The 25,478-nt window shown below is 37.8% G+C and overlaps 3 protein-coding genes across 3 annotated transcripts in view; all 3 read left to right on the top strand.

Annotated features, from left to right (window-relative positions):
• Positions 1–8,467, top strand: part of sf3a1 (splicing factor 3a, subunit 1) — a 10,081-nt gene extending 1,614 nt beyond the window's left edge. The window contains exons 7-16 of the mRNA XM_052094278.1: positions 1,141–1,291; positions 1,597–1,793; positions 3,226–3,343; positions 4,780–5,087; positions 5,494–5,739; positions 6,171–6,378; positions 6,554–6,714; positions 6,857–6,958; positions 7,068–7,139; positions 7,769–8,467. Of these exons, the coding sequence (XP_051950238.1) occupies positions 1,141–1,291; positions 1,597–1,793; positions 3,226–3,343; positions 4,780–5,087; positions 5,494–5,739; positions 6,171–6,378; positions 6,554–6,714; positions 6,857–6,958; positions 7,068–7,139; positions 7,769–7,870 (1,665 nt within the window). The 3' untranslated portion in view covers positions 7,871–8,467. The remainder of the gene's footprint in view (positions 1–1,140; positions 1,292–1,596; positions 1,794–3,225; positions 3,344–4,779; positions 5,088–5,493; positions 5,740–6,170; positions 6,379–6,553; positions 6,715–6,856; positions 6,959–7,067; positions 7,140–7,768) is intronic.
• Positions 8,468–12,074: 3,607 nt separating this feature from the next.
• On the top strand, positions 12,075–18,613 carry pold2 (polymerase (DNA directed), delta 2, regulatory subunit). The gene is made up of 11 exons (XM_052094726.1): positions 12,075–12,213; positions 12,468–12,683; positions 12,810–12,931; positions 16,138–16,261; positions 16,389–16,503; positions 16,598–16,796; positions 16,897–16,977; positions 17,185–17,342; positions 17,425–17,552; positions 18,136–18,237; positions 18,360–18,613. The coding sequence occupies exons 2-11, from the start codon at positions 12,470–12,472 to the stop codon at positions 18,518–18,520; spliced, it is 1,404 nt and encodes a 467-aa protein (XP_051950686.1). The 5' UTR covers positions 12,075–12,213; positions 12,468–12,469; the 3' UTR covers positions 18,521–18,613.
• Positions 18,614–20,203: 1,590 nt separating this feature from the next.
• Positions 20,204–25,452, top strand: pqbp1 (polyglutamine binding protein 1). The gene is made up of 7 exons (XM_052094927.1): positions 20,204–20,295; positions 20,475–20,541; positions 20,638–20,749; positions 22,233–22,333; positions 22,459–22,674; positions 22,790–22,859; positions 25,071–25,452. Exons 2-7 carry the CDS (start codon positions 20,475–20,477, stop codon positions 25,240–25,242), a joined length of 738 nt encoding a protein of 245 aa, XP_051950887.1. The 5' UTR covers positions 20,204–20,295; the 3' UTR covers positions 25,243–25,452.
• Positions 25,453–25,478: the final 26 nt, after the last annotated feature.

Here is a 25,478-nt window from a genome sequence, read left to right as displayed (position 1 = left end):
ATTCCAATTCACAAAGTGGATGTTAATGGGATAGTTCACCCAAAAATGATAATTATTTAATCATGTACTCACCCTCATGCCATTCCAGATGTGTATGACTTTATTCTGCTGAACAAAGGTTTTCGGCTCTGTTTGTCCATATAATGCAAATGAATGGTGACCAAAACTTGAAGGTCCAAAAAGCAGATAAAGGCAGCATAAAAGTAATTCATACAACCTCAGGGTTAAATCTATTTCTTCAGAAGTGATATTATAGGTGTTTGTGATAAACAGATTCAAATTAAGGCTGTTTTTACTGTAAATATCCACTTTCAATTCCACATTTTTCTTTTATTTTTGGGGATTCGCATTCTTAATGCAGATTGCCCATTCTGGGCAGGGATGGGAATTAAAGGTAAAAAAAGGACTTAAATACAGATCTGTTTCTCATCCACACCTATTATATCTCTTCTAAAGACATGGATTTAACCACTGGAGTCATATTAATTACTTTCATGCTGCATTTGCCCTTTATGGAGCTTCAAAGTTCAGGTCACCATCCACTTGCATTGTATGGACCTACAGAGCTGAAATATTCTTCTAAAAGTTTTTGTTTGTGTTGTGCAGAAGAAAGTAAGTCACACATCTGGGATGGCATTTATGGGTGAACTATCCCTTTAAGAAATAAGAATAAGATAACCATGGTGTGTTATGTTATGCAGACATTGGTGTTGTAAAACCACAATTACGAATCAGTGCAGTAGAATTGGAGAGGGATTTGAAGTTAACCACACTTATATCATCCATAAATGCACTATAATATTACAATCATTACTATAGACAATGAATCTTATATAGAATTTCTATGTAAAGATATGTTTTTTTTTGTTTAATCTGTTTATTTTGATTGGTTGATTTTACCTCATTCTTGTCATGTATATGTACCGTATATTAATATTTTAAAGTACATTTATATAATTTAAAGCATTTCTTTGTAGAATAAAAGCATTCATTTTAAAATCAAAAGTTCATGATTAAAATGCTTGATCATATAATCTACTTTCTGTAGAGTTAAAACTAAGCACTGACGCTAAAAGGAAGTTTACAGAGATCAAATTAACCTTAAAACTGTCGCATCACATCCGTCCTCTCTCTTTTCAGGTGAGGTACCGTGTGGAGTGGGCCAAATTCCAGGAAAGAGAGAGGAAGAAGGAAGAGGAGGAACGTGAGAAGGAGAGAGTGGCTTATGCTCAGATTGACTGGCATGACTTTGTAGTAGTGGAGACTGTGGACTTCCAGCCTAATGAGCAAGGTGGGTATAACTGCTTTTAACTCCGGAACTGTTTTGGTTATTTGAATAATATTGGTATTTGGTTATGTTTTGCACACCACATACACTTAAGTTAGCCTCTTAGACTGTTTTGTAATATACATTCCCAATTTTCAAAATACCAACACTTTACCTGAATTTATGTAATCTCTTTCTGTAAAATGCAATATGTAAACCATGTTACAATTGCTCTTGACAATCTCTCCTGTGGTTTAACTGATGTTGCCAATTGCATATACAATCTAGCCTTTATTGCAAGATTATGGAGAAATGATTTTCTTCTATAGGCAATTTCCCTCCTCCCACGACCCCTGAGGAGCTGGGTGCCCGTATTCTGATCCAGGAACGTTATGAGAAGTTTGGAGAGAGTGAGGAGGTGGAGATGGAAGTGGAGAGTGAAGATGAAGATGATGAAAGAGAGGGCAGGGGCAACGTACATGCAGCTCAACTAGACCAAGACACACAACTACAGGACATGGACGAGGTGAGACCACCAGGAGTGATCATACTCATGGAACGAGGAGAAGCTTAGTGTAGTCAGTCTTGCTTTTGAGATGTTACAATACATGTAGGGTTCAAGTCAGAAGTTTACATACACTTAGGTTGAAGTCATTAAAACACTTTTTTTTTTTTTACCACTCCACATATTTCATATTAGCAAACTATAGTTTTGGCAAGTCATTTAGGACATCTACTTTGTGCATGACACAAGTCATTTTTTACAACAATTGTTTACAGACAGATTGTTTCACTTTTAATTGACTATATCACAATTCCAGTGTATCAGAGGTTTACATACACTAATTTAACTGTAACTTTAAGCAGCTTGGAAAATTCCAGAAAATGATAAGTCTTTAGGCAATTAGCTTCTGATAGGATATATACTGAATTTGAGGTGTACCTGTTAATGTATTTTAAGGCCTACATTCAAACTCAGTGCCTCTTTGCTTTGCATCATGGGAATATCTAAAGAAATCAGCTAAGACCCAAAAAAAACATTGTGGACCTCCACAAGTCTGGTTCATCCTTGGGAGCAATTTCCAAACACCTGAAGGTACCACGTTCATCTGTACAAACAATAGTATGCAAGTATAAACACCATGAGACCCTGCAGCCATCATACTGCTTAGGAAGGAGACGCATTCTGTCTCAAAGATGAACATAGTTTGGTGCAAAAAGTCAAAATCAATCCCAGAACAACAGCAAAAGGACCTTATGAAGATGCTGGAGGAAATAGGTAGACAAGTATCTATATCCACAGTAAAACTAGTCCCATATCGACATAACCTGAAATGCTGCTCAGCAAGGAAGAAGCCACTGCTCCAAAACTGCCATAAAAAAGTCAGAGTACAGTTTGCAAATGCACATGGGGACAAAGATCTTACTTTTTGTAGAAATGTTCTCCGTTCTAATGAAACAAAAATATTACTGTTTGGCCATAATGACCATCGTTATGTTTGGAGGAAAAGCCGAAGAACACCATCCCAACCGTGAAGCATGGTGGTGGCAGCATCATGTTGTGATGAGATGGTGCTTTGCTGCAAGAGGGATTTGTGGACTTAACAAAATAGATGGCATCATGTGAAGGGAAAATGATGTGGATATATTGAAGCAACATCTCATGATGTCAGCCAGGAAGTTAAAGCTTGTATGTATATACAAACAAAGTGTATGTGAACTTCTGACCCACTGGGAATGTGATGAAAGAAATAAAAGCTGAAATAAATCCTGACATTTCACTTTCTTAAAATATAGTGATCCTAACTGACCTAAGACAGGGAATGTTTAAATGTATTTGTCTGAGGTGTATGAAAACTTCTGACTTAAACTGTACATTTAATGGTGTTCATGAGCAGTTTTTAGAAATGGGTTAACCATGCATCACTAATTACAATCTGCTCGTCTTCTCTCAATAGGGCTCTGATGAAGATGAGGATGGCATGAAGGCTCCGCTTCCTCCTGATAACCCCTTGCCTCCACCCTTGCCTCCCACCCCAGACCAGGTTATCATCCGCAAAGACTATGACCCCAAGGGTAAGATTTCCACCTTAAGCTGGCTCTACACTAGCTGATTTTTCCAATGATTTTCAGGTGGTAGCTCTATTAACTCTTTCCCCGCCAAACACGGAATTTTCCGTGTTTTATGAAAAAACGCTTCCCCGCCAAACACAGAATTTTCCGGGTTTCCGTGTTTTAGGTGTTATACGGTAAGGAAGACCCCTGCGCATGTTTTGAAAGAGTACGCAACTCTTTGATCAAAGAAACAGACTGCGATCGTCTCAAACATGAAGAAGTGGAGTATTGAGAAGCTCAAAATATCAGACATAAACATGCCTTTTTCTCAGCTTTTTGTCTGAAATGTTGTTTTTTGACAAAACCGACCTCTGTTCAAGTCGCAATAAAAAAAGAACAAATGAAGATAAAATAAGATCGTTTTTTTTTTTGCCTAAAAGCAGAGGCTCAGATCTTTATTGTGATATATAGCGTCTTCATATATTCATGGAAGAAATTATTCTGCGGGCCATTAAACTTTAGCGAAAATCGTCAAAAACCCTGGCGGTGGCTGGCAACTTTTTTTTAAAAACGCTGGCGGGGAAAGAGTTAACAATCACTGGACAGGTAGTGGGATTCAGAGCGCATATTAGCACCTCTCAGCAGGAAGTGTTAATCACTTGACCGTCGAGACTACTTGTTGAGTTAATGGCTTCAAGCACTGAAATGACAAAAATGTTTTGTATGAAAAAAATCATACTGTCGCTGAGAAGAACTAACAAGATGACGAGCTGATTGGAACTTGTGTTTTTATGCACTCATCACAAACGCTGATTCAAATCTATAGTGATTCTGTCATTCTGCAGAAATAATGCAAAAGCTACTAATGATGGATAAAAATAACCTTGATGGACATTTTACAGTTTTGTTGCATTTTAAAATATAACCTTGAGAAAGTCACCCGAACCGAACAAAGAAAATGCAACCTTGTAACTATTTTAGCCCCTGTTTCGGAACAAGCGAGCTAGCTACTGGTTCAAAAAATGCCTCAAATCATACGAATGCAATTACAATTTTACTCATGTCGTTATTTTGTCAGAGAGAGTTAGTTGCGGTGAGTCATTGTGTCACCCCTCCACCATTTTTAATTGGCAAGTGTGTCATCATCTCTGATTGAAGACTGAACAGTCTGCATGTGTGACATTTCATCATGTGTGAAAACAAGTTATTTTGAGTCTGCTAGTGTAGAGCCAGCTTTAGTCTATAACCAGCGTTTTCAACCAGGGGTCCGTGAAGCTCTTGTGGAGGCCAAGAAGAGATTTTCTTGACATATATGTAAACAGAAATGTTCATGAAATTGAAACCCTTTGGTCTGTAACAAACTCATAAAGGTAACCTATTCGTAATGCATGTTTTCAGTAGTTTCGGATTATCTCAATTTAAAATGGCTCACATTTCATTCCACCTATTGTCTTCAGCCTCTAAGCCTCAGCTTCCTGTGGCCACTCCTGATGAGTACCTTATCTCCCCCATCACGGGAGAGAAGATCCCAGCCAGTAAGATGCAGGAACACATGCGCATCGGCCTGCTGGACCCACGGTGGCTGGAGCAGCGTGACCGCAGCATCCGCGAGCGTCAGATCGAGGAGGAGGTTTACGCTCCTGGCCTGGACATCGAAAGCAGCCTGAAACAGCTGGCTGAGAGACGTACCGATATCTTCGGTGTGGAAGAAACGGCCATCGGTAAGAAGATCGGAGAAGAGGAGATACAGAAACCAGAGGAGAAGGTAAGAAAAAGTTTGTGATACAGACATGATTGATGCTTCATCATTGAGGGAGGGACCCAAGCTATATCTAGGGATTAGAATATCATAGAAAATTGTCTGTGAGCTCTTTTGGCTTGTTCCGGTAAGCAACCACCCAAGATTCCCTAACAATAACAATGCCCTAGCAGCCACACAGAAGACTCTAGAAGCCGCATAGCAAAGCGCCAATAAAACCAGTGTTAAAAACACCCTAGAATCCTGACAGTGAGTTTTGCACAGACAAGAACCACTCACATCTTTAGGAAATCTAATTCAAAAGGTGTGAAGTTTCATAATTTAGTTTAAGCGCTGTGTGTAGTGTTTTGTTTTTATTAAAATATTCCAACACAGTTTACCTCAAACATCTAATTTCTCTCCTCATCTTCAGGTCACATGGGATGGTCACTCTGGCAGTATGGCTCGTACCCAACAGGCAGCTCAAGCTAACATCTCCCTGCAAGAACAGATTGAGGCCATCCACAAAGCTAAGGGTCTGGTGCAGGAGGATGACACCAAGGAGAAGATCGGACCCAGCAAGCCCAACGAGATGCCTCAGCCGCCAATGCCCTCAACAGCCCCCAGCTTACCCAAACCCAGCCCACCAATTAATACCATGCCTAGACCTACACACACTGTGAGTCACAATCTGATTCTGCATTCATGATTAAAAAAAAAACAAAACAAATTAATGATAGTCCTCTGTACTAGAGTGATATTTTTTTTTACGCCCAATACTGATCCAGAGTATTTACTGTCTTATAACCAATATACAAAACAGATTTGATTGATTTATCCTTTTTGACACTTTATTATATTAATAATGATTTGACTACAACAATAAAACTAATTACTAATAACTGAGTAGAACATTTTTAATATCAGTCAAACTGATTATCTGTCTATTTCTAGTGTTAACTAAGGAGTCTACCATTCATATCATTGTTTCTTATTTAATATATAACCAATTGAGTAGAAAATTGTCAATATCTGCCAAACCAGTTATCGTCATTTTCTAGTGTTAACTAAAGAGTCTAATGTTCTTATGGTTTCTTGTTTGAACTCTAGATGATGACCCAAGTGCGTACCACCTTACTCCCTGCTCTGCCAGTAATACCCCGTCCTCCAGTGGCCCCTGTGGTGCGACTGGCCCCTGGGCAGGTCCTGACACCCATGCCACCCATGCTGCATGCCCCCCGCATTAATGTAGTGCCCATGCCTCCCTCTGGACCCCATATTATGGCACCCAGACCTCCACCCATGGTGGTGCCTACTGGTGAGTCTCTGAAATAACAGAACTGTTATGTTGTGTTGCAGTTTTGTATGTTGTGTTACAATATTGAAACTTTGGAAGAAAAAATGTAATTTAAACAAGCTACGCAAAATGTGTAAGTATTGAACAAACAAAATGAATGGTACTTAATTTTTTTATTTATTTTTACATTATATAGCTTTTGTACCAGCTCCCCCAGTTCCTCAACCTCCCAGTGGTGCTCCCACCCCTCTTCCTCCTGCCCACCCTCCACCTCCTCATGAGGACGAGCCTTCCAGCAAGAAGATGAAGACAGAGGACAACCTGATTCCAGAGGACGAGTTCTTGCGCAGGAACAAGGTACACACTGCTACTTGAAAACTTCCATATACACTCAGCGCAAGCAAAATCTAATTATATATTACATCAGGGTCAACCTACAATACTTGCGGTCTTTTAACTATTTATTAATACCATTTATCTGACCTTTGCTCTCTTCTAGGGACCTGTTGCAGTCAAAGTGCAGGTGCCCAACATGCAGGACAAGACCGAATGGAAGTTGAGTGGCCAAGTGCTGAGCTTCAACCTACCTCTCACAGACCAGGTAAAAACTGGCCTATGCATAGAGTATCTTATATGTAAATACCTAAATTAAAATGCATCTCTTAGGGGTTGGTTCCATTGTGTTAATCAAATGGCATTATTTCTCTCAGGTGTCTGTCATAAAGGTTAAAATCCATGAAGCCACTGGTATGCCAGCTGGAAAACAGAAGCTGCAGTATGAGGTAAAATATTTTCAGTTTTTATCATGATTGGGTTTAAACGCACTGCCTCAAAAATACTTAAAGATGGTAAATCAAGAGATGTCCCGATCGATCGGCCACCGATCAAAATTGTCTTAAATCCGTGATCGGCGATTCCACTTTTAAGGGGAATTGCTGATTTAAAAAAAAAATAAACAATTATTTGTTTTTATAGAATACATTTTTTGTTGTGACTATTCAAGTCAAGCTCTTTACACCATTTGAAAGTGTATGTAATATTTATATTCATCCATACAGAACTCGGTGGATTTGTGATTTATTTTTGTACCTGAATTTTAAAGTTAAAATAAGCTATTACACCATTCTAAGTAGAAGTTGATTTTATATGTGAGTTTTATAAAAATGCCAAAGTTAAATGCATTAAGCTGAAGACATCTTTTAGTTACTTTATTTAATTAGTTATTTTTGTAAACAAATAAAAAAAACAGACTGCAGCTCTATTATCTAGGCAAATACAAGTATAGATCGGGACTCGGTATCGGCAGTTATTTCATATTTAAATAGCGGGATCGGGGGCCAAAAAAAGATGATCTGGACATCCCTAATTTTTTTTAAAAATGAGATAATTCGTTTTTTGTTTGATTCCTCAGGGTATTTTCATCAAAGATTCCAACTCCCTGGCCTATTACAACATGAACAATGGATCTGTCATCCATCTTGCCCTGAAGGAAAGAGGAGGAAGGAAGAAGTAGTTCACTACTCCCAGTGTTTTCTTCACTGCTCTGTTTATAATTCTGCTTCATTTGTACACTTCACAGAACGTATGCTGTGATCTGTAGCAAGTCTGCATTACAGTTCATCAATTTCTTGTATTACCGTCAAGATGTTTAAACATTCAATGGGCAAATGATTTAGTGTCACAAAACATTTATTATTTGTGATAGTGTCCTAGCAAGCTGTCAAAATGCCCATCAACTGTTTTTAGTTGCACTTTTCATAAAGTGATTGTGTTAAATATAATTTGCAAATTTGAAATTAAATTTTGAAACAACATATTTTGTGAGGTATGTAATGAATGTATCTCTCTGATAAAAATGTCTCCAATAAATTTGAATAAGAAACATTGTAACTAGTCGTTCTGTCTTTTCCCCCTCTCCAATACAGGTATTTCCCCCATGTTGCTGTAATTAAATTTTATTTTATTTAATCATATGATTTTTCATAATCAAATTTAATTACTGCAATTTGGGTAAAATGCCTGTATTTGTGAGAAGTAAAAAAGACAGTAACACATCATATTAAGTTGTATTAGCTCTTTATATATCTAATAAATATGGATATGTAAAATAGCATCTGTTTGTGCCATCATTTACATACAAGTAAGTTTTTGGTCGGAAGGGAGATTTCTTGGCTGTGTCTCGTTTTGAAGGATGCGTGCTAGGTAGGACGCCTCCTTTGAAGGCTGCAGTATACCGAGTGTCCTTTAACGAGAAGGCCTTCATAAGACAATCGGACATCATATGGTTGCTGTGACAGCACGTCACTTTAACAAGCGCGAGTGCTTTGAGTGAGAAGGGAACAATGTACCTCTGGAAGGGAATGTATGAGGTACATTTTAGGAGAGTTCTAATGATGTAAAGAGAGAAAATATATATATTTACATGTGTACTTTTAGTCTACTATTTAAATTTAATTATTATAATTATACATATTATATACTCTGCACCCATCTACTGAGGTACTTTAACTTGGGAATTAACATTACTTGCGTTTGAACATCATATTTACGGGCGAATTGGCATATATATATGTATATACACACTCACCTAAAGGATTATTAGGAACACCATACTAATACTGTGTTTGACCCCCTTTTGCCTTCAGAACTGCCTTAATTCTACGTGGCATTGATTCAACAAGGTGCTGAAAGCATTCTTTAGAAATGTTGGCCCATATTGATAGGATAGCATCTTGCAGTTGATGGAGATTTGTGGGATGCACATCCAGGGCACGAAGCTCCCGTTCCACCACATCCCAAAGATGCTCTATTGGGTTGAGATCTGGTGACTGTGGGGGCCATTTTAGTACAGTGAACTCATTGTCATGTTCAAGAAACCAATTTGAAATGATTCAAGCTTTGTGACATGGTGCATTATCCTGCTGGAAGTAGCCATCAGAGGATGGGTACATGGTGGCCATAAAGGGATGGACATGGTCAGAAACAATGCTCAGGTAAGCCGTGGCATTTAAACGATGCCCAATTGGCACTAAGGGGCCTAAAGTGTGCCAAGAAAACATCCCCTACACCATTACACCACCACCACCAGCCTGCACAGTTGTAACAAGGCATGATGGATCCATGTTCTCATTCTGTTTACGCCAAATTCTGACTCTACCATCTGAATGTCTCAACAGAAATCGAGACTCATCAGACCAGGCAACATTTTTCCAGTCTTCAACTGTCCAATTTTGGTGAGCTCTTGCAAACTGTAGCCTCTTTTTCCTATTTGTAGTGGAGATGAGTGGTACCCGGTGGGGTCTTCTGCTGTTGTAGCCCATCCGCCTCAAGGTTGTGCGTGTTGTGGCTTCACAAATGCTTTGCTGCATACCTCGGTTGTAACGAGTGGTTATTTCAGTCAAAGTTGCTCTTCTATCAGCTGGAATCAGTCGGCCCATTCTCCTCTGACCTCTAGCATCAACAAGGCATTTTCAGCCCACAGGACTGCCACATACTGGATGTTTTTCCTTTTCACACCATTCTTTGTAAACCCTAGAAATGGTTGTGCGTGAAAATCCCAGTAACTGAGCAGATTGTGAAATACTCAGACCGGCCCGTCTGGCACCAACAACCATGCCACGCTCAAAATTGCTTAAATCACCTTTCTTTCCCATTCTGACATTCAGTTTGGAGTTCAGGAGATTGTCTTGACCAGGACCACACCCCTAAATGCATTGAAGCAACTGCCATGTGATTGGTTGATTAGATAATTGCATTAATGAGAAATTGAACAGGTGTTCCTAATAATCCTTTAGGTGAGTGTATATATATATATATATTTTTTTTTAGACATTTCCGTTGAAGCCAAGTATTGTGGGTTGTGAGTGCCCACGAAGTATACATGTCGTCCACTGAATTCTCGTGAAATAATTGTTTTTATTGAACAAAAGACATACATAAATCACACAAAAAAACTGAAAACTCAAGGAAAAGGCAATAAAATACATTTTTAAGCAAGATACAGTAAACAGAAGTAGTCTAAAAAAATAAAAAACTCTCACAAACATCAAAAGCCACAGAAATTAAATGCAATAAATAAACACTACAAAAATAAATAAAATAATAATAATCAAATAAAAATAAATAAAATAATAATTGTCACCTTCAGGAAATCAGGAGGTAACTCTTTTAATGAAGCCAAAAACATTTTTATCAACAGAGCAATTTTAGCAGCTTTCTTGTTAAATGATAAATAAAGAGAGTCATACAATAAATTTAGATCAATACAGAACAGCCTAAAATTGGGCTTAGAATCAGTGCTTTTACATTTATGGAGATGAAACTATCCAGAGAGAGTTAACAGTTTTAATCTGTCATCCATCTCATTTGACCCAGAGTTCCAAAACAAAAACAATACATTAATTATTTCAAAAATAAAAAGCCAATCTACTTCTTTCCAGAACTCCTTTGCATAATCACATTCAAAAACCAAGTATTGTTTAATCATTCAAGTTGCAGAATCTACATTGTGAAGAAATATCCAATTTAAACTTAGAAAGAAAGAGTTACAGGGATAGTAATTATGAAGAATTTTATAATGAAGTTGTTTCATCTTGTTAGGTAACAGAAACGTATTAATGCCAGTCCATATATTAATAGTAGCAAGAGAAGGATCATTTAATTTCCACTTGAAAAGAGCTTTGTGGTGACAGCTGATTTTCCGAATAAGAGTTCTTCTAATCCAAGAGTTGTTACATTTGATACTGGAAAGCTCCAATCCACCAATGGATATTTGGGGTATTTCACAGACTGACACTCTGTAACTACAGTATGACCTGACCATATGCAATAGTTTAGGTGAAATACAATTAATAACCCAGTCATAAACTCTAGGTGAGGTATCCACTCAAAAAATGTCAAGTGTATTCAGTATAGGAATAAAAGCTGCCATCCGTTTTAACAAATCCAAAATAAAAATTACACCTTTGTCAAACCAATTCTTAATAAAAATAGATTTTTTTCCCCACGCAGCACATTATGAATGTTCCATATGATACTCCTATGAGGGGAACATTTGTGGCAGAACGCAAGTTTACAGGCTTCAAATGCTTGCTTATGAAAATTAGCGAGCTTGACCGGAAGTTTGTTGCATTTGAAATCGCAGGCCAGTAAAAAAAAATCTAAAATCAATTTAGGAATATAAAACCATAACAGTTTAGGATCCGCATTCAGGCAGCGTTTAATCCCGCTTCGGATGTGTGCTACTCGCTTTTCTGAAACGACACGGCCTCAATGACGTATTCGGCCGACAAACGCGACCTCCGGAGGACCCAGGCTTCCAAACGAGTCCCTGAAAAAAGAAAGTCTAGTAAAATTGCAAGAAAGATGTGTATTGATATATCCAAACAATTGTTGCTTTGTTAAATATCCCCTTGTATGTTACGCCTAAAGGATGCTTTTATTTTTTTCTCTTGCCTTTTACTCTATAATTTTTTTTTTCTTTATCCCCGTTGCTTTTTGTTGTTCAGTATTGTGTAGGGGATGCTTTTCTTTCATTTACACTGACAATAATTGTATTGTTCCTATTGATGTATATTTCTTATTTCTCCCCTACGAGAGTTTTGTATGTTTTTTCGCAATAAAAAAGAAAAAATATTTTTTTCCAAACGAGACACAGCCTATGGCTTTTATTTTGAAGTAGAATCATTAGCGGAAGTCGCGTCACATTTCATAGGCGAACTATTTAGCGGGAGACAGCAAAAATCAACACTGTGGAGGTCGACTTGTTTGTTTTTTTCTCTTTAATTTGTTTAAAGTACTGTTAAATCAGACGAGATTTACAATACAGTCTAAAAACGGAGAACAAGAGATAACGAGGTAAGCAAGTAAATATATTAACACCAATGCAGGTTAAGACATTTAACTGTAATATGAGAACATGTGTGGAAAAACTACTGAATTATTTTTTAAACTAAACACATGAAATTATGTTTACTGGTTTATTTAGAGGATCCGCGAGTTCACGGTTACCTTGGAAACGTCTAACATCGAAACGTTGCTTGGTAGATACACATTAATACGTGATGTAATTAAATATCCTGACTCTTTCTGTCATGTGCTCCTGCTGTCAGTCATGTTTTCAGACGTGATCGTGCCGAAAAAGACTTTGTTAAGTCCTCCGGGTTCAGATGAGCCCGTGTTTGACCGTCACGAGCCCTCATACAGAGGCTGCTCGGAGAGATTCCGCCTCGGTGAGCGCAGCTTCAGCCGCCAGTACGCGCATATCTACGCCACCAGACTCATGCAGATGAGACAGATACTCGCCGACAGAGCAAAACACAAGTGGGGTGAGAAACGCCATCCGATCCCTCAAGTAATGACGGAATGATGATGATGATGATGATGATGATGATGTTGTTGTTTTGATAGTTGGAAAAGTTGCTCTCTCTAGTAACAGTGAATGTGTATTGTAGGTTCAGTCGTTCCCATAAAGCAGATGTGTGATCTGCAGATGGGTGAACACTGTATTATAGTGGGCACAATATTCAAACACATGGAGCTGCAGCCGTCCATCCTGAAGGAGATCAGTGAGGAGGTAATGCAGTAAAAGCACAAGTGGCTGATTCTCTCTAACCAGTCAAGAAAGTATCCTGGTCATACTTAACACCAAATAGTATGGAATATACTGTGTGTGTGTGTGTGTGTGTGTGTGTGTGTGTGTGTGTGTGTGTGTGTGTGTATGCATTTATGTGTATATATTTATTAGGGCTGTCGATTTAACACGTTAATTCAGTGCGATTAATTTGACAAAATATAACGCGTTCAAAAATTAACGCAATTAATCGCACCATAATAAGGAAGATTCCTGAGAAGTGCAAGCTTGTAGTACCACCTGTTTACTCCAGAGGGCAGTAAGTGAAATTTCAGCTGTGTGAGCACAGTTTATACGCACAGTTTATAGAGTGAAGAAAACACATCAGTAGGAAGAACAACGCAAACATGCGTTACGTTCTTGTTTTTCAAAACACTCGAAGGAGCGGAAATGCGAACTTAGGGATCTCAAGATGTTTTTAAAGATTGAGTATTAAACTATATTTAACTTGAAACAGTGAACTAAACATTTTACGTGTTTGACGCAATGCACCCGAAACGCTACACAAGCATGTTTGAAGTAGGTGTAAATTGACAGGCTCTTAAACAAGCCCTCATAATAAATCTCAAACTAATTGACAAATTCACTTGTGAAATGGATTGCTGAGAACTGTATGCCAATGTTTGACTTATGATCAATAATATGGTAGTAAACAGTACATTGTATTCTAAAGCTGCTTTTTGTATTGTCTTATCGATGATTAACTCTTGTGCTACAGGAATGTAATGCATTTTAATTATCTGAATATTTTTTTATATATATATCATTTTTAAAATATTTAAAGATAACTATGTATAATTATATATTGATATATGTATAATCTTTATATATTGAATTATTGTTATATGAGGGGCTTTCTCAGCAAATATTTGTATATGCGATTAATCGGGACAACATGTAGTTAATTCGATTAAAAATTGTAATCGATTGACATCCCTAGTATGTATGTGTGTGTATATATATATATATACACACACACACACACACACACACACACACAACCAGTTGAAGTCAGAAGTTCACATACACCTTAGACAAATACATTTAAATTCTGTTTTTCACAATTCCTTACATTTTATCATTGAAAACATTCCCTTTCTTAAGTCAGTTAGGATCACTAATTAACTTTAAGAATGTGAAATGCCAGAATATTACTAGAGAGAATGATTTATTTCAGCTTTTATTTCTTTCATCACATTCCCTGTGGGTCAGAAGTTTACATACACTTTGTTAATATTTGGTTGCATTGGGTAGCCTTCCACCTGCTTCTCACAAAAAGTTGCTGTAATTTTGGTCCATTCCTCCAGACAGAACTGGTGTAACTGAGTCAGGTTTTTAGGCCTCCTTGCTCGCACAAACTTTTTCAGTTCTGCCCACAATTCTTCTATTGGATTAAGGTCAATTAAGGTTGTGATGGCCACTCCAATACCTTGACTTTGTTGTCCTTGTGCCGTTTTGCCACAACTTTGGAGGTATGCTTGGGGATACTGCCATTTGGAAGACCCATTTGCGACCGAGCTTTAACTTCCTGGCTGACGTCTTGAGATTTTGCTTCAATATATCCACATATTTTTCCTTCCTCATGATGCCATCTGTTTTGTGAAGTGCAGCAGTCCCTCCTGCAGCAAAGCACCCCCACAACATGGTGCTGCCACCCCCATGCTTCATGGTTGGGATGGTGATCTCGCCTGACCCTTCCCTTTTTCCTCGAAACATAATGATGGTCATTATGGCCAAGCAGTTACATTTTTGTTTCATTAGACCAGAGGAAATAACTCCAAAATGTAAGATCTTTGTCCCCATGTGCACTTGCAAACTGTTGTCTGGTGTTTTAATGGCGGTTTTGGAGCAGTGGATTCTTCCTTATTGCACTTTTCGCACCAAACTATGTTCATCTATAAGTGACGTCTCTTTCCTGAGCAGTATGATGGCTGCATGGTCCCATGGTGTTTATACTTGCACACTATTGTTTGTAGAGATGAACGAGGTAAATTCAGGCTTTTGGAAATTGCTCCCCAAGGATGAACCCGACTTGTGGAGGTCCCAAAAAAAATGTTTGAGGTGTTTGCTGATTTCTTTTGATTTTCCCCATGATGTCAAGCAAGAGGCACTGTTTTTGAAGGTAGGCTTTAAAATACATCCACAAGTAAACCTCCAATTCAGTACATCTCCTATCAGAAGCTTATTGGCTAAAGTCTTGACATAATTTTCTGGAATTTTCCAAGCTGATTAAAGTCACAGTTAACTTAGTATATGTAAACTTCTGACCCACTGGAATTGCGTGAAATGGTGAAACAATCTGTCCATAAACAATTGTTGGAAAAATACTGTTGTCATGCACAAATTAGATGTACTAAATGACTTGCCAAAACTATAGTTTGCTAATATTAGGTGGTCACACAAAATATTGACACTTTGTGCCCAATTTGGACATTTTCACTTAGGGGTGTACTCACTTTTGTTGCCAGCGGTTTAGACATTAATGGGTGTGTGTGGATTTATTTTGAGGGGACAGCAAATTTACACTGTTATACAAGCTGTGCACTCATTACTTTTACATTGTAGCAAAGTATCATTTCTTTAGTGATGTCACATGAAAAGATATAATCAAATATTTACAAAAATATGAGGGATGTACTCACTTTTGTGAGATACTGTGTGTGTATGTATGTATGTATGTGTGTAATATATATATATATATATATACTCAAACCAGCCCATCTTTTTCCATCTTTCTTTTAAACAGGGGGTTATGAATGTACAAGAACAATGATATTTTTTTTTCTAATTTTTTTTTAAAGACAAACACAAAAAAAGTATAATTAAAGAAATACTATGACCACCTTTTTTGAGAATTGTGTTTTAAAATGTGCATAACTCTCATGAAAAAAAATTATAAATGTTAATAACAAGAAAATCTTAATGGCCTGAAAATATGGCCCATTTTCCATAAGCAAAATATACATTTTTATTTATTTGTTTTTATTTTGGAGTAAAATGGCACCAGAACATTTTCTTGACAGGTTTTTGAGAATCACCCAAGTGTTGAGCAACATCACCAGCCATTACAAACTTAAGCTTTTGCCTCCATCTGTCTCCCCTTCATTGGATTTCTCTCTTTTTTTTTGCTTTTCTTTCTTTGTTATTAGCACAATCTATTGCCTCAGCCACCTCGTGTCAAATACATCAGCCAATCAGATGAGCTTATTTTGGAGGATGAACTGCAGAGGATTAAACTGGAGGGCACCATCGAGACACCAAAGTTTGTAACCGGTGGGACACAAGACAGCATGCTTAAATTATAAATAATCATGATAGATGATGTGTTCTGTATAGTTGTGTATGCTTATGTGGTCATGTCTCAAGCTGTTGTTGTGAATGGTATGTTGTTGATTTTCAGGTAGTGTAATTGCCATTATGGGTGCAGAGAAAAATGATGGTAAATTCACAGTTGAAGACTTCTGCATGGCTGACTTGCCTCCTCAGACACCCAGACAACCTCCCAGCTCAGACAGGTACATAAATGCACTTGACCCAGTTGACCCAAGTTCAGAAGTCAACATATCTTGGCTTCACTTATATCCTTTGCTGTTTTTATGGTGGCTTCAGGTTTGTGCTCCTTGCCTCCGGCCTGGGTTTGAATGGCAGCGGGGCAGACAGTATGATGGGATTGCAACTTTTGGTGGACATGGTAACGGGTCATCTAGGTGACCAGGGGGAGCAGAGTGTAGCAGCGTCCATTTCCAGAGTCATATTAGCTGGAAACCTGTTGAGTCAAAGCACCCAGGACAAAGACTCGACAACCAAGGTGTTTAAATGAGGCTTACATTCCAGGCAGTGCAAATCAAAATTTGTCAGCAGAACTGAAGTTTTGAGTTAACATATAACACTGTTTTCCCTATTGTAAGGCTAAGTACCTGACTAAAAAGACTCAGGCAGGAAGTGTGGAGGCTATTAGGCTGCTGGATGAGCTTTTAGTGCAGCTTGTGGTGAGTGTTTTTTAGCACAGTAATACTAGCAACTTTTGAAAACTGTTAAGTTGTTGTGAAATCTCTTTCCAGAATGTAGCAAGCTTACATTATAATACTTACATCAGGGCATCCTTACCTCAGACTAATATTGATCATACTGCTAAAGAAGTAATGAAAGTTTTCACATGCTAAACCTGTTTTTCCTGATCTCTGATTTGTCTACAGGCTTCTGTACCTGTGGATGTCATGCCTGGTCAGTATGACCCAACAAACTACATCCTTCCCCAACAGCCTCTGCACCGCTGCATGTTCCCTCTTTCTGTGCCCTATCCCACCCTACAGCTGGTCAGCAACCCCTACCAAGCCATCGTGGATGGCGTCCAGTGAGTGAAACTACCTTACTTTGTATCAGTGATATTGAGGTTTTTAATGGTAGTTGACAGTTATGCTATTTTTGGGTCTCAGGTTCTTGGGCACAGCAGGGCAGAATGTCAGTGATATTGTGAAGTACAGTAGTGTGGACGATCACCTGGAGATCCTAGAATGCACTCTGAGGCTCCGCCACCTCGCCCCCACCGCTCCGGACACACTGGGTCTGGATGAACTCATTTGTTTGTTATTAAAGGAATATCTTACCCAAAAATGCTGTCTTTTTGTTTTTTAAAGCTTAAAAATGTTGGTACGCATTCACTTGCATTATTAGGACCTGCAGAGCTGAGATATTCTTGTAAAAATCTTAATTTATGTTCTACAGAAGAAATAAAGTCATACACATCTGGGATGTCATGAGGGAGAGTAAATGATGAGAGAATTTTTATTTTTGTATAACCTTTTAAAGGAATAGTTCACCCAAAAATACAAATTCTGTAATGATTTGCTCACCCTCTCGTCATTCCAAACCCATATGACTTCTTTCTCATGTGGAACACAAAAGTATACTTTAATTCCTTTCCATACAATAGCTAAGGATAGTGACTCACTTAAAAGCTTAAGTACCCAAAAGTGTCATAAAATAATCAAATCGTTTTTAAGGTTTAAAGTCAGTCACTATGAACTGCTATTATATGTAAACCAGATTTATTTTGTTTTGCTATTATTCAGTACATCTTTTAGACTTTTACAATGCCGTGTGAAATTTCTAGACTGTTCTTCTGACATGTTCTGTGGACTCTTTAGGTTGTTACCCATTCTATCAGAAAGATCCTTTTATTCTGGAAGAGTGCCCTCATGTGTACTTCAGCGGAAATGCTCCAAGCTACCAATCCAAACGTATCACAGGTGAATAAAGACTATTTAGTAATTATAATAAATACAGCACTTACAATACAAATATGTCAGAATGTGTCCAGCCATTGCTGAAATGTGTTTGTATGGTCATTTCTGTCTTTTTGGAATCTCAGGACCTGAAGGCCAAGATGTTCTCCTGGTTGCCGTCCCAGAGTTCAGCACCACACAGACGGCTTGTCTTGTAAACCTGCGCACACTGGAGTGTGAGCCAGTCTGCTTCTCCTCATTTTCCACAGAGGATGATGAAGACCATGAGATGAACATCAGCCATTAAAAACTCACTTATCAAAATGACACTTGTTACTGTAAACCTTTCTTTAACAAAGACTGGTTGCTTATATGTGAGAGTTCCGTTAATAAAGTAGCCTCTCTTGTATTAAAATGTATCTTCTTTCTCAGTGAGTGTGGTGTCGGTGTTACAAAGTGGTTTGAATATTACTATCCTCATATTAAAATGTTCTTTAAAATTTGATTAAAAGCTTAAATTAATTGTACTCAAACAGTCATGTATGAAAATGGTTTATAATGAATAGGTTAGCTTTGCTCAGTATACATTCATATTCAAAGGAAAAAGCTTTACATTTTCACGGAAATATTTCATATAATAATAACCATATACGTAAAATTACACAGTATAAAGATAGTGCCTTAGTTTCATAGTCTGGAAACACGAACTTCCATGGTTTTAGTTTATTACATATGGGAAACAGGAGGTACAAGTCCTTGTAGGAACATCCATTAGAATCTCTCTTAAAGGGGTCATGACATGGTTTTTTTTATTGTATTATTATGTTCCCTTAGGTGCAATTATAGTATTAATATATTTTTTTTTAAGAAAAACTTTTAAAATCTAGTGATTTATGACCTTTTCCCACCCTGTTTCTCATCCTCTGATTCAAACAGTCTGTTTTGGGGGCGTTTTCCATTTAAGACTTCAGTGTTAACGCCCACTGTTATGATTGGCTAACGTCAGTGCCTATGTATCAATTATTGACGCCCCCAGCCAGAACAATATGCAAGTAAACTAAGTAAAAACACTGTGATTATTCATAATGAATGAAATTGCGCTTTAAAAAGTAGTTTAAAGTTTAAAATAGATTACTTACAGTTTAGCGTCGTCGTTGTTCCCAGAATAGTCGGCACGGACTTATCTTTGAGCAACAGTTTTCTGGCAAAGCCAGCATCATATTGAGATTTGTTCTCAAAACAGTCATCCTTAAAATGTACAGAACAAACGCTTAAGTTAACACTGCCGTGACTGGGTCGTCCGCAAAAAATAAACTGCATCCATTTTTCCCTGACGTCTGGATCTTTCGGCAGCTTATTCAGAGGTTTTGTTTGACCACAGCCAGGAACAGCACATCTGTGTGGCATCGTAATTTTCCTGTGCACAAGTAGTCTCTGTCAGAGCTCGCTGTCCATCGACTGAACACTTGTGAGGCGCACGGCGATACGAAATGAGCGTAGTTGTCTTGCGCTTAGAGCGTAGTTATCTTGTGCTGGAGGCGGTCATATGCAAACGCTGTTACGTCACTTCTAACCGACACGTCACTTCTAACCATGAATCCAGAACGAGCTGTATTTTGAGCTTGATTAAATAAATGATTCGTTTAGAATGGGGAGGACGTCTTAAAATATTAAACTTGCAGGACGTTTTAATGATACAAAGACCTCTTATATACCAAAAGATCAAGGCAAATTTGGTTTCTCATGTCATGACCCCTTTAAATTAGATCCATGTAATCGTAATGGTTTCCACACCTTTGCCGAAAATGTAAAACAATTAATTTATTGCTAAATAAATTTAATACATTAGTCTTCGTGGTGCATTAACTTCAGTGCCATAATTTACTACTGCAAATAGTTTATTACGTTTACGTTTAATTTAAAGCGGTTGAAAACACGAAGTTAAAATAATGTAAAAGTTAAATGTTTCCTGACGTGACGTCATTGTACACTCGCTACGTCAATACTCCGCGACCGGGATGATTGTTTGACTCCTTTCAATGAAACTTTAACCTGATAACGACATTTTTGGACATCGTAAAGGTAAATTTCGCTGTCATAGATCATGTATTTCTTAATTAAACTACGTTTGTGTTATTTTGTCATTGTATTTGCATGTTAAAGTACACAATCCTGTCCAAATAGGTTTTCAGCGCGTGGCACTATCGTCCACTCAGGCAATGTTTATTGTGACTAGCTGCTTTGACTTGCTTTTTCTTTAGATGCCTTTACCCCCAGCTCTACTTGCACGTCTCGCTAAAAGAGGGATCGTGAAACAGTCCGACCACGGTAAGATACCTCATGCATTTTCAGCTTCTTATAAGTAAATTTATTAGTAAAATACTCCGGCTTGATTTTATTACCCCTCATCTTCATCATAACCAGAAGCCGAAGAGGAGATCATCGCTGAAGACTATGATGATAACAACGTAGATTATGAGGCTACACGGATCGAGAATTTACCAACCAATTGGTACAAAGTGTTTGACTCTATTTGGTAAGGAGTTCATGAATTTGTTTTTACCCCATATCTGGTCAGTTGTAAGACATTAAGGTTTAGATCATTTTTGTAAGGTCAAATGTAAAAAAAAAAAACAACAACAAGTTTCCTTGCAAAATTGACTGTGTTGGTACAGTGATGGTATCAGATGGTAATACCATAGTGCTGAATGATTTCCGTATTTATGTACCATGGTATTAAAATGGTATTTCAAGGTGGTTAGAAGAATACAATTGCATTACCAATTTACCATGGTATGCGTACAGTATTCCATGGTAATTGATATGGTACAAAAACATGGTATCACCATGGAATGATACCCTAAAAACCAAGCCTAGTACCATAGTACCGTTTGTTAGTGGTGCGTTCTATGATATATTACCAGAGATTACAATTATTCTAATAATCATGTAAAGGCATGTTATGGGCCAACTTTTCCCACCATCCTACTTTGCACAAAATATATATATATTTCACAGCTCAGGAAAAAATTAAGAGGCCACTGCAAAGTTTCTCTGGATTTGCAATTTATAGGTATTTGTTTGAGTAGAATGAACATCTTTGTTTTATTCTATAAAGTACTGACAACATTGCTCCCAAATTTCAGATAAACATATTGTCATTTAGAGCATTTATTTGCATAAAATGACAACTGGTCAAAATAACAAAACAGATGCAGGATTTTCAGACCTCAAATAATGCAAAGAAAGCAAATTCATATTCATATTTAAACAACACAATACAAATGTTTTAACTTAGGAAGAGTTCAGAAATCAATATTTGGTGGAATAACCCTGATTTTCAATCACAGCTTTCATGCATCTTGGCACGCTCTCTACCAGTCTTTCACATTGCTGTTGGGTGACTATGACGTTATGCCACTCCTGGCACAAAAATTCAAGCAGCGTGGCTTTGTTTGATGGCTTGTTGAAGATTTTCAACAGGGTTCAGGTCTGGAGATTGGGCTGGCCATGACAGGGTCTTGATACGGTGGTCCTCCATCCACACCTTGATTTGACCTATCTGTGTGGCATGGAGCATTGTCCTGCTGGAAAAAATAATCCTCAGAAAACATTGAGCAGAAGGGAGTTTTCTTCCTGGATAACCTTGTATGTGGCTTGATTCATGCATCCTTAACAAAGACGAATCTTCCCAATTCCAGCCTTGCCGAAGCACCCCAAGATCATCACCAATACTCCACAATATTTCACAGTGGGTGTGAGACACTGGCTTGAAGGCCTCTTCAGGTCTCCGTCTAACCATTACACGTCCAGTTGGAGGATCGGTGATGATCTGGGGGTGCTTCAGCAAGGCTGGAATTGGGCAGATTTGTCTTTGTAACGGACACATGAAACAAGATTTTATATATATATATATACACACACACACACACACAAGCCGGATATTGAAAGGACATATAGGCCAAATTTTCTAAATGATCAGATCCCTTGTAAATAAAATCCTCTTGTCTTGTCCTCAGTGGTCTTCCGTACTACTGGAATATAGAAACAGACATGGTGAGCTGGCTGTCCCCCAATGACCCTGCTGCTGTCATCACCAAGGCAGCTAAGAAACAGAAAGGTAAGATGCAAACATCAGACATAACAAGCTTTGATGCTTCTGATAAAATGTTCTTCCTTAGGGGATCTTATTCATACATATAAATGTTTGCAGCATTTTATTTGTTTTGTTTTTTTGCTTCCTAGGTGAGACTGTACATGACAAAGGGGACAACCACCATGAGAAACCAGAGAGAGAGAGGGAAAGAGACAGAGAGAGAGACAGAGAACGCATTTGGGATAAAGACCGGGACAGAGATGGGGAGGATGGGCGGGACAGAGACAGAGAGCGGGACAGAGACAGGGATCGGGATAGACGAATGCGGAGAGAGGACAGTGGACCATACAACAAATCCAAGAGAGGTGATTTTCTTCATCAAAGGTCTCATCAAATACACCAAATATAAACTTTATAAGGAAATGTTATACCATACAAATCTCTACCAGATTATTAAAAGCAAACCTTTGTTTTTACTAGGAGGAGGTCGGAAACCGCAGCAGGAGGAAATGGATCCTATGGATCCCAGTGCTTATTCAGATGCTCCAAGGTAATGGCCATCTATTTTACATTCAAGGGCTTTTCCCACTAAACCTAACCCTTAAATGCATGCCAAATATATCACTAGTGAATTTACAAAATGCCCAGATAGTATAAATTTCTCACACAAAAAAAGACTATTAGAAAATAAAAGATTAGATTCATATATCATGAGATGTTGCAACAAATGATTGAATGGAATTCATTTCTTCCACGCTGGAATGTTATGAGACTCAACTGGCTGTCGAACACCTATTGAGCTACACATAACACACAAGCTACACACATATATTTTCTGACATGTTGTAGTAGTACTGTAACTGTGTGAATATGGAACTCATTTGTCTTTTAATAAACAAAGAAATAGATGTCCAGTTATAGTAAACTTGTATAGATGTGAAATAATTGCAAAAATAAGTGGAAGTGGAAATATATTTTGCGACACTATTACATACACCAATGAGTCAAAACATTATGACCACTCACAGTTGAAGCAAATAATGTTGATCCTCTCCTAACAAGGCCACATGTCAAGGTCAGGGTAGATTAGATGGTAAGCGAACAATCAGTTTTCATAGTCAACGTGTTGAATGCAGGAGTAAAAACCTGAGTGACTTTAACTAAGGTCACATTGTTATGGCCAGACGACTGGGTCAGAGCATCTCTGAATGATGGTACCAGGATGCACTGCGGTAAGATGACAAGCTGGTGGAGTGTTTGTGATGCTCTGAGCAATGTTCTGCTGGGAAACCCTTGATCCGGCCATTCATGTGGATGTCAATTTGACATGTGCCACCTACCTAAACATTGTTGCAGACCAAGTACAATTAGAATTATTATTTTTGGTGCAATTTTTGTGTTTTTTTATTTATTTATTGTTTGACATTTCATATGAGAGAGGTTGAGGAATACTAAAGATGTGGGGGCATAACTCCAAATAATGAATGAGGTAAAGGTGGTTGAATGAGGTACAGGGTCAATAAAGACCCGAGGTATGCATACAAGGGTTAACGGATTAGTTCACCCAAAAATGTCACTTCTGCTCTTATTTACTTACCTTAATATCACACCATAGTGCAAGTGAATAGTTACTCTGATCTTTCAAGTTTGAAAAAGGTCAAAAAACACAGTAAATATAATTGATATGGATAATATACCAAGTCTTATGAAGTGATAGTCACTTTTAGTTGGCATTCACTCGCAGATCAATTAGTAATAAAGGTCTTAAAGCGAAAGTATGTAATTTATGCAACACTAGCGCCACCGAACGGAATTGCAAATATAACAGCTTTCTGAATTCAACCCTCGTCTGCCGTCCCACCCCAACTCACATCATTGGTTGAGAAATGTTGGTGCGGATATAAGCGGGTCTCTCAAAACAAACACAGGAATTTGTATCCACCACAGAGACCGTTTAATAGTCTAATATGTCTGCATAATAAGATTGGATAGAAGAAAGTATTTAAACACCAAAAAAGTTCCATAATTCAGCTTTAAATGAAATATGGTAGCTACGTCTAAGTTGTCAATGATAACATTAAACCTCATTGGTTCTCATCGTGTCTCGTGACTTTTTATAGTATGTTTCAGAAGACATATGTTAAGGAAACCAGAGCGGATTTATGTGATGACATATCCACAGATGGACATGCAGTTATTAACACCCCCATAAAAATGTTAACCTAGGGTTTACAATTGTAGTTTGAAATCTCTAAATCGGACACCCAGAATTAAATAACTAACCCATGATTAAGTATGAAAAATGTGAAACATGAAGATTGACCCTGGGCTAACAATTTCAAGTGTGAAAAGCCAATCAAAATCTTTGGCTGCAGTCAAAAACAGTTTTCTGTACTTTTTCAATAGTTTTTCTATGTAAATGTAATGTATAGACGGATGTTATTATTGCACCACGGTTCACTGTTTTTTTCTGTTGTTTTTTTTCATACAGGAGTGCCATGTTTTTTAATTTCTGTATCAAGCTTAAAATAACTTTTAGTATTCTGTTCTATTTGTTACGCTGCGTCAAACGTTTATTTTGACTGATGAATGAGTTCGGTCTGAACGGCCCCTTTGTCTTTATTCACTATTTCAAAGATTAACAAAAATACTTCAATGACCTTCCACTAAAATTAGCACTGCTCATCATGAACCTGTAATGAGCAAATTTATTTCAAATGTAAACATGTTTCTTATTAATATTTGTTTGTGGTTATTTTAGGGGCTCATGGTCCACTGGTCTCCCCAAACGTAACGAGGCAAAGACCGGAGCAGACACCACAGCAGCAGGTCCCCTGTTCCAGCAAAGGCCATACCCCAGCCCTGGAGCTGTCCTCAGGGCAAATGCTGAGAATATAAGACGCCTGGAGGAAGACGATGATGAGGATGACTGAGCAGGAATAGTGTCTATAAAGCCTTTCTAAAAGTTTAATAACATGTACATTTGAAAACTAATAAAAGGCTTTTTCCATCCGTTTTCGTACTCATGGGCCATAGCTTCATTTGTAAATATACTATGTGTTATACATTTGAAAAACGATTGTGAACTTGTCATGCATAATAAACGTTTTAATATTAAAACAGTTTTTTGTGTGTGTTTAAGGGGTGAGTGATGTTTCAATAATTGAGA

This window comes from Xyrauchen texanus, chromosome 27 (genome assembly GCF_025860055.1).
Source record: "Xyrauchen texanus isolate HMW12.3.18 chromosome 27, RBS_HiC_50CHRs, whole genome shotgun sequence".
In the NCBI taxonomy this organism is placed as follows: Eukaryota; Metazoa; Chordata; class Actinopteri; order Cypriniformes; family Catostomidae; genus Xyrauchen; species Xyrauchen texanus.
Note: the sequence above shows the minus strand (reverse complement) of the source record. Positions and strands in the feature narration are given on the sequence as shown.